At 29.3% G+C, this 10,630-nt stretch overlaps 2 protein-coding genes across 2 annotated transcripts in view; both read left to right on the top strand.

The window, feature by feature from the left end:
- The window catches only part of LOC122533727 (larval cuticle protein A3A-like), a 1,222-nt gene extending 281 nt beyond the window's left edge, over positions 1-941 (top strand). The window contains exon 2 of the mRNA XM_043663726.1: positions 81-941. Within this exon, the coding sequence (XP_043519661.1) occupies positions 81-812 (732 nt within the window). The 3' untranslated portion in view covers positions 813-941. The remainder of the gene's footprint in view (positions 1-80) is intronic.
- Positions 1-3,176, top strand: part of LOC122533722 (structural maintenance of chromosomes protein 6) — an 18,144-nt gene extending 14,968 nt beyond the window's left edge. Inside the window, exon 20 of the mRNA XM_043663708.1 lies at positions 3,165-3,176. The gene's annotated coding sequence lies outside the window, so the exon portion shown is untranslated. The remainder of the gene's footprint in view (positions 1-3,164) is intronic.
- The last annotated feature ends 7,454 nt before the right edge of the window (positions 3,177-10,630 follow it).

The raw sequence follows: 10,630 nt of genomic DNA on the forward strand, positions 1-10,630 counted from the left end.
ACCTCTCCTATCCAAAAAAAAAAAAAAAAAAAAAAAGAAGAAACCTAATATCTGTCTAACCATCGTATTTTTCTTCGCAGTTCGTCGTACTCGCCGCTTTCGTGGCTGCCGCCAACGCTGGACTTCTGCGCACGGCAGAGCCCTTGGCTTACTCGGCGCCAGTTGCAGTGGCTGCCGCCCCCGTGGCCAAAGCTGTGGTAGCCAAGGCGGTCGACGCCGACTACGACCCCCATCCTCAATACAGCTACGCTTACGACGTGCACGACAGTTTGACCGGCGACGCCAAGAGCCAGCAGGAGACACGCGACGGAGACGTCGTCCAAGGCAGCTACTCCCTCATCGAGGCTGACGGCACGAAACGCACCGTCGATTACGTCGCTGATCCAGTAAATGGATTCAACGCTGTCGTCCACAAAGAAGCTCCCGCCGTCGCTGTCAAGGCAGTCGCCGCAGCTCCAGTTGCCGCCGTGAAGACCATCGCGCACGCCGCTCCTCTGGCCTACGCGTCTGCCCCCATCGCTCATGCTCCTCTCGCCTACGCCGCCCCAGTTGCCAAGGTCGCCGCTCCTCTAGCCGTTGCTCACGCTGCTCCTGTAGCCGTTGCTCACGCTGCACCGTTGGCATACTCGGCGCATCCTGCCTCGTTGGCATACTCGGCGCATCCTGCCTCGTTGGCATACTCGGCGCATCCTGCCTCGTTGGCCTATTCAGCACACCCTGCACAGATCGCATACGCAGCTCACGCAGCCCCCATCGCCAAGATCGCAGCCGGCCCAGCCTTCAGCTACGCCGCACCCGAGCACTACCTCTAAGAGACACGACCTCACTCGTCGCATCTTGCCCCCACCCCATTGACGATCGACTTCAGGCTAAATTCCTTTTATTTATTTTTTTAGCAGACTTGTTCGCCACTGATTAAACTTTAGTTACGAATGTATAATGTGTAAGATGGTTTTTTTTTTTCTTCTTTTCTTCTATTTGGTCTCTTGCTCCCACTGTTTCACGGTTCCTTCGTTCCTTTGTCTTCTCAAGTCGTTCCACTTGAATCTCTCTGACTCTGAAGTTAAGAAGCTTGCAACTTGTTTGTTCCTTGCAAATTGCAAAGTGTTGTTTGTTGGTAGATTGGAGATCGCGTGACGACGATTGCGACGATTTTAGGGCGTTGCCCTATCGTGTTTTCTCTTCACTTTTGATCCCTCGTTTGCGTAAGTCGAATTACATTGTATTATTTAAGAATAGTTACTTTGCATCACAATGGGGATTCCGTTCGTTTGAATCTGCGTCTGCTGGCAAACAAGCAACTTGGTATATTTGCTATAATTGCTTCCTATGATCAGATATGTATCTATGATTTCTGATCCTAGCAATAGGAGTTTAATAATCTTCAGCGATAGCAATTTCAGTAAATTTTTAATAAATAGAGTTTTATCATTATGTATTACATGCAGTGTAATATCAATATACAACAATATTTATAAGGCAGCATAATGCGTAATATTGTAATAAAACAGTGTTATAACACAATAAGTAAGATATTTTAAACATATTTTGCAGTTTATAATATTAACATTATACAATTTACATACTTTACAATTTATAATATTGATATTATACAATTTACATACTTGACAATTTATAATATTGATATTATACAATTTACATATTTTAAAATTTATATTATTGATATTATACAATTTACATACTTTACAATTTATAATGCTAATATTATACAATTTACATATTTTAAAATTTATAATATTGATATTATACAATTTACATACTTTACAATTTATAATATTGATATTATACAATTTACATACTTTACAATTTATAATATTGATATTATACAATTTACATATTTTAAAATTTATAATATTGATATTATACAATTTACATACTTTAGACATAAGATATGCAATATTCTATATATATATATATATATATGTTACAATTTAAAATTGATGAATGTGTAAATATTATAATTATAAATTGTAAAGTATGTAAATTGTATAATATTAATATTATAAATTGTAATATTATAAATATGTAAATTGTATAATGTTAATATTATAAATATTAAGTATGTAAATTGTATAATATTAATATTATAAATATGTAAGTTGTATAATGTTAATATTATAAATATTAAGTATGTGAATTGTATAATATTAATATTATAAATATGTAAGTTGTATAATGTTAATATTATAAATCTTAAAATATGTAAATTGTATAATGTTAATATTATAAATTTTGAAGTATATATATATATGCGTGTGTGTATTCTTCAAATAGAACGACGCAACGACAAAGATAGCAAGAAAAAGTTAGATTAATATCACACGGTCACAATCCCCATTATTTCGTATGGAAAGACAGTAGCAGCGTGCTCCGTAGAATGAAGAGCGATCGCGTAACCTTGAGTACAGGGTAGCGTTTCAATTTCGCGTTGCTCGATCAACGAGTTATTTCTGGTAGCCGCCAAGACTGACCCACTTTCTCCACTTTCGTACTGTTTCTCAAACCAACCAAGCAACCCGGGTAACACCCGCCAAATTTCTACTTTTGTCCCGCGATTACTGGCTCCCGTTTTTAGAAACGAATCCACGCCCAATTCTCGTGGAAGCTAGCTCGAAGAAAATCTTTCGTCCTGTTCCTTTATTTGTCACAGCAGTATTAATCGATTAAACGATGTACGTTTGCATTGATTTGCGTTTATTTTTTACAGGTGCAGCAAATCTTTAAATTTGGAATGAAAATTGGAAGAATAACAAGAAAAAAAAAAAGAAAAGAAAAGAAAGAGAAGAGGAAAAAATGTATGTCGTAAAATGAGTTTGATTAAACGAAACGTGATTAATTGTTGCTGGAGAGACGATTGTTTTGCGAGGCGGTGAACGAAAGACGACATAAATTTCGTTATAGACGTACAGAATTTTTTTGTCTCAATCACGCGAGACGAATCCATTACCAGGGGAGAAAGGCGTCTGGAATTCCTGGCCTCGATTTAAATGGTTGCATAATGAAAAACAAAAAAGTGAACCAGAATGATAAAGCTTTTCGGCGATGGACGCGCGACGAATGTGTTCTCGAACGTTTCGGCAACATTCTGTGCGTGCCGCCAGACGTACGACACGATGGAGAAGAAATTATTTGGCAACGGAAAGAGAAAAATATATAAAGATTCAACGAGAAAGAATTCTCTCGAAAACAAAGATATATATATATATATATATATATATATATATATTTAAATTAAATTTATTTAAAAAAGAAACTAGATATTAACAAATACGTAACAAACATTTAATTTCTAAATATATATTTATCTTCCTTCTTCTACAAAAAAATAACATATACATATATATATATATATATATATCAGATCATTCACTTTTGAGGTAATTAAAATTATTAAAATTAATTAATCAACCCTGATGCAAAAGATATTTATTTACACTTAATAAGGATACTTATACAAATTTTACTTATTTATTTTTAAAAAATTCATCTCCATTACTCCATTTAAACTATTAATAATGTTATTAATTTTTCATTGTTACTAAAATATATTTTTATTATAAAACTTTATTTAATCATATTAATTCTAAATTTTATATATACAAATTTAGAATTAATAATATTATTAATTTAACTATTAATAATATTATTAATTTTTAATTGTTAATAAAATACATTTTTATTATAAAACTTTATTTAACTATATTAATTTTACATTTTATATATACAAATTTATTTGTAAAGTTTTACAATAAAAATATATTTAATAATATTATTAATTTAACTATTAATAATATTATTAATTTTTAATTGTTAATAAAATATATTTTTATTATAAAACTTTATTTAACCATATTAATTTTAAATTTTATATATACAAATTTATTTGTAAAGTTTTACAATAAAAATATATTTAATAATATATTTATATTAATGTATATTATAACATTATATATATAATAATTTAACTATTAATAATATTATTAATTTTTAATTGTTACTAAAACATATTTTTATTATAAAACTTTAACTATATTAATTTTAAATTTTATATATACAAATTTATTTGTAAAGTTTTACAATAAAAATATATTTAATAATATTATTAATTTAACTATTAATAATATCATTAATTTTTAATTGTTACTAAAATATATTTTTATTATAAAACTTTATAAATAAATTTATATATATGTATAATTTAAAATTAATATAGTGAAATAAAGTTTTGTAATAAAAATATATTTTAATAACAATTAAAAATTAATAATATTATTAATATAAATTTATATATATATATGTACACGCTTTCAAAACGATTTTTATTTTTATTTTATTCGCCAGATCACAGTTCTAAGAAACACCTCATAGATTACAAAGGAAAGCAAAAGTCAATACATCTAGTTGGTATGCGCTGTAACGTCGTAACAGATCGTTTCACAATTAATTGCGCTACGTGATTGTCATTCTTATCATCAGTGACAATTCATTCGAATGGCCAAATAAGATACGAATTGTGCAGCTTAATTGCCTTCAATGGCTATGTTATATCGCGCGTGAAAAATTGCAAAAATCCTTTCTCCATTCCAAACGACGAAATACAGGTATTCTTCTTTTTTCTTTTTTTTTTTGTAATAGTCGCGTTCATTTTCTCCTTGTAACCTTTTAATCCATAGAAGAAAGGCATACTCCAGTCACGATAGCACCTGCAGTTGTTTCTACTGTTTACGTGACTCGGTTATCAATCGTCGATTGATTGCTCGACAACGAGGTATCGGGACCGCGTGCTTTCACATTCGTTTCACAAAACAAATCCATCGAGCCATCTCCGGGTTCGAATTTTCATTAATACGATTTTAAGATTCATAAAAATACGAAGAAAGCTCGTGAAAACTCGTAGGATGTGAATTGTTCGATAATCGCAATTAGACTGGGAATCAATTAGATTTTTCTAGAGTTTGGAAATTTAGGTTCAGAAGCGAGTGAATTGATACTCGTCGAGATATCGTATAAGTGATCAATGGAATTTGATTAGATTTCAATGTTATATATATTATATTAATCGTATTGAATTTCAATCGAATTCTATTGATTACTAATAAAATATTATACATTGTATATAATATAATATTATGAATTATATATTAATATTAATATTATATTAATATTATATTATATTAATATGATATTTCAATATTACCGATTAACGTCCTTCGTAATTCACTGCCGAACCTTGAACATCGAACAGATTACAGGAATAAAAATCAAGACCAAGTGCAAAAAGATTATGAATCGTTTTTAAAGAGGCTCGAGCTTGCCCTTGAACTTTCTGAGTGCGAATTATGTGTTTAAATTTCGCTCGAACGACAGGCCGTATCTTTCATTGTGAAACTCACGCCGATACCGGACGATCCTCTCGAGTAAAATTGCGTGTCCATTCAATCATCGAGAAGATGATCAATCTCTCGTCACGCTGAGAAGCTTTCTTCTATATGTACAAAATAGCACCACGAAAATATCTGAATATTCGTGGAAATTTTCGACGAATGAACACTAAAAATTTGAAAAAAAAAAATCTATCATTTTAATACTGTAAATTTGACAAAGAACCTACAATTTTATATATTGTAAATTTGAAAAGAAAAGAATCTGCAATTTTATACACTGTAAATTTGAAAAGGAACCTACAATTTTATATACTGTAAATTTGAAAAAAGAAGCTACAATTTTATATAGTGTAAATTTGAGAAAGAATCTACAATTTTAATACTGTAAATTTGAAAAGGAATCTATAATTTTATACACTGTAAATTTGAAAAAGAATCTACAATTTTATACACTGTAAATTTGAAAAGAAATCCACAATTTTATATACTGCAAATTTGAAAAGGAACCTACAATTTTATATACTGTAAATTTGAAAAAAGAATCTACAATTTTATATAGTGTAAATTTGAAAAAGACTCTACAATTTTAATACTGTAAATCTACAATTTTAATACTGTAAATTTGAAAAATTCTTTTTGATTCTTTTGTAGATTCCTTTTCAAATTTACAGCATATAGAATTGTAGGTTCCTTTTCAAATTTACAGTATATAAAATTGTAGATTCCTTTTCAAATTTACAGCGTATAAAATTGCAGATTCCTTTTCAAATTCACAGTATATAAAATTGTAGATTCCTTTTCAAATTCACAGTATATAAAATTGTAGATTCCTTTTCAAATTTACAGCGTATAAAATTGTAGATTCCTTTTCAAATTCACAGTATATAAAATTGTAGATTCCTTTTCAAATTTACACTATATAAAATTGTAGATTCCTTTTCAAATTTACACTATATAAAATTGTAGATTCCTTTTCAAAATCACAGTATATAAAATTGTAGATTCCTTTTCAAATTTACACTATATAAAATTGTAGATTCCTCTTTCAATCTTAGTAGAAAGCAATTGTATAATACTTTGGATATCTACTAATACGTGTATTTTCTGCAATTCTGTCTTTTCAATCGCGTCCCTAAGAAAACGTGGATTTACAATAAAATAAAAATAATCGGCAATCTAAATATTATTAATACATAGAACAAAACAATGTCTTATTTTAATTGAAAGAATCGATAAAAGGATATGGACTGAGGCCCCGCCCGCGGCCAACCCATTGTCCATTTGTCGGTCGAATTCTTTCGGTAACCGGTTCGGCAAAAAGTGAACCGGTTTCTCGTGTAGCAAGACACGTAATACGGGGCGCGATTACGAGGAACCGCGTCGTGACATTGGACATGGTGCTTTGACGGCCGCGGCTGCAGCCCTGGCTACGTTCGGTGAAAGTTGGCCATACGTAATCGATTGGACCAGCTTCGAGACCATCTGGGCCCTTTCCCACTCGGCCAAGGGCTGTCTGCTCTCTTTATTTCCCCCCATTCTCTCTCATATATATTCCCACTGACTCGAGAAATATTCCCCATTAATTCTTCTTCATCTTCGTGCATTGCAACTTTATCTCTCGTCCATACTTTATTATCAGTTTACACTCTTCGTTCACGTCGAAGCGATTTTATCCTTGGTCCATTTTCATAAATTTTGTTCTCGATGATTTTTTACGTTCTTCGTTGCGTACCCTCATTTCACGTCTACACTGCTTTTCTCGTTTTCTTTTTTTTAATTGAAACGAAACCAAAATATTGGAACAATATTGCTGTGTGTATGTCGATCTGCTCTCTTAAGTATTTAAAGATCGGTAACAATAGAGTCTTGTATTAAACGGGTGTTGTACGTAATAAATACGCGATTCATACAATGTTTTAACAAGCGTGACTTTCCTGAGGCCAAATGTAACAAATTGCTGTTGATAAATTTTTTTCGAAGCTTATTAATTTACTTGTACGATAACTCAGAAGATACTTATGAGTCATTCTAGTTCGAGGCTCTCGATACCTCTTATTTATACGTAATTTATAATTCTGTCTCTTTGAAATGAGGACAGCGATAGGGAATAAATTACTCGAGACATTTATATATATATATATATATAAAATAAGATAATTAATAATATTATTTATAATATTATTATTAATTATATATATATTTTGGATAATTAATAATAATATTAAGATACAGATATATATATAAAATAAGATAATTAATAATATTATTATTAATTATATATATATGTTGGATAATTAATAATAACATTAAGATACAGATATATATATATATAAAATAAGATAATTAATAATATTATTTATAATATAAAATATTATAAATTATTAATATAATATATTACTAATATATTATTATTAATATATATAATTAATATATATAATATATATAATTAATATAATTTATTACTAATATATTATTATTAATATATTATAATATATATAATAAGATAATTAATAATATTATTTATAATATATATCATAATATATTATATATAATATATAGTACAATATTATTATTAATTATCCAACATATACATATATATATATATGTGTGTGTGTGTGTGTGTGTGTTGGATAATTAATAATAAAATTAAGATACAGGCCTCTGCGATAGATAACACATTTGCGTATAAAAAAAAAAACCACTTTCCTTCTTTCCCGAATATTGACGAGATAAATCGTCTTTATTTGCATTTCAATGTTCATGCCGCCTGAACGTGTTACATTATTATTAAGAACAAGTCAGTCGAAATTATCGTTGCCTCGTGCACAATCGTCGCGCGTTATTCTAGAAAAGTGATACAATTTTAGAGTGGGCACACGTTTCGTGGATAATGTTACATTGCATAACGTTACATAAGGACGTTAGTGCGATTTGGCGTGTACGTGCGTGCACGTTAATTGCGCATAAAATATCCGGCGACCATTATTTCTGTCATTAAGCGCGGCGAGAGAACCGGATCTCGAAATTGTAAAAAAAAAGAAAAAAGAAATTGTAAAATGCAACGCATTTGTTACTTCTGACGTGTTTCATTATTTTTAAAATATTTCTCGCGATTTGTGTTTGAATTTTTCGTTTTTTTTTTTTTTTTTTTAATATAAATAATCTGTCAATTTATATTGTATTGCAGAGAAAGTTGCATGTTAAAGTTAACGACACATCAAAAGTTGCGAGTATTAATAATTGGAAATATACATGCAGGTGTCAGACGCAGCTGCAGTAGTATCAGTCGCTATTCCATCAGACTGTCACAAGCTGAATGTATTTATAATTCGTGATTATTGTAAGAAATTTTAAATATTTATAATTTTAATATTTTCATTGTAGATATTTCGTTGATGCAGAGTTGATGATATTGTACACGTATGTGTAAATACTTTGATTCGAGCAGAGTATTGTATTCCACGCGCGTCTGACATATACACGACGATACTACTTACAGAGATGCTGCGTTACTCCACATGCATTCTGTTGTATATTTATTTACGCACACACTTTTCTATAGGTCTTAAATCAACTTAAAGATATAATCAAATTGATAATATATTCACTGTACCAAAATCAATAATATATTTATATACATTGAACAGCATAATATCAACTCATGTGTTTCAGATAAGTATACAACTTGCAACAGAAAAGTTAATCCTGAGAATTTAAAGCAATCGAGATCTATAGTTACACGTTACAGCTGACGAGCATACTTAATTATCCATTACATAATTTTCAATTCTCTCTCCTTGCTTTTCCAAACTGAACATTATTGTTTGCGTCTGAAACAATCTTCTCAACATCCTCAACTGGAATGTCCTTTACCCACGACGAAATAATCTCTGCAAATAAATCGTCTAGACCACACGCCATAAAAGTGCAACGCGTAACACAATTCTAGTCTAGGCTCGTTGCGTGTCACGTAGCCGAAGGTCGAGTCATCGTAACAAGTGAATGTATACAGTGTGCCTCATAATTTTCAGCTCGAGTCCTGTCATTCATTCGTATTTTCTAAATAAAATAAAATTGACACTAGTCCGCTACGCACCAAAAAGTCCAAAGATTCTGTTGCTCTGTAAGTTGTAACTGGACTATAACTACTGGTGTATCAACATATTCAACATTTTATTTTATTTGGTCGAACATTTATTATATTTTTACTGTATATTTTGATACACGTGTCTTCGTGTATTTTAGTATTCGTTAACAGCTGTATAGAGAAGATATATTGAATATATGTATCTCTGTCATACACGTATATTATATATAGTATATTTTAGTATATTATAGTATTATAGTAATATAATATTAGAGTAAAATATGGATATATTAAATACATGTATCTCTGTCATACACATATTATATACAGTATATTTTAGTATATGTTATATTAAGTATATTATAGTATTATAGCAATATACTGTATTTAATATGTATTATATTAAACATATTATAGTACTATAGTAATATAATATTAGACTAAAATACGGATATATTAAATACATGTATCTCTGTCATACACATATTATGTACAGTATATTTTAGTATATATTATATTAAGTATATTATAGTATTATAGCAATATATTGTATTTAATATGTGTTATATTAAACATATTATAGTATTATAGTAACATAACATTAGAGTATATGGATATATTAAATACATACATCTCTGTCATACACATATTATATACAGTACATTTTAGTATATGTTATATTAAGTATTATGTTATATTATAGTATTACAGCAACATACTATATTTAATACATATTATATTAAACATATTATAGTTTAGATACATATTATAGTAATATAATATTAGAGTAAAATATGGATATATTAAATACATGCATCTCTATCATACACATATTATATACAGTATATTTTAGTATATGTTATATTATAGTATCATAGCAATATATTGTATTTAATATGTGTTATATTAAACATATTATAGTATTATAGTAACATAACATTAGAGTATATGGATATATTAAATATATACGTCTCTGTCATACACATATTATATACAGTACATTTTAGTATATGTTATATTAAGTATTATGTTATATTATAGTATTACAGCAACATACTATATTTAATACATATTATATTAAACATATTATAGTTTAGATACATATTATAGTAATATAATATTAGAGTAAAATATGGAT

This window comes from Frieseomelitta varia, unplaced genomic scaffold, assembly GCF_011392965.1.
Source record: "Frieseomelitta varia isolate USP_RPSP 00005682 unplaced genomic scaffold, Fvar_1.2 scaffold_548, whole genome shotgun sequence".
NCBI classification, from domain to species: Eukaryota; Metazoa; Arthropoda; class Insecta; order Hymenoptera; family Apidae; genus Frieseomelitta; species Frieseomelitta varia.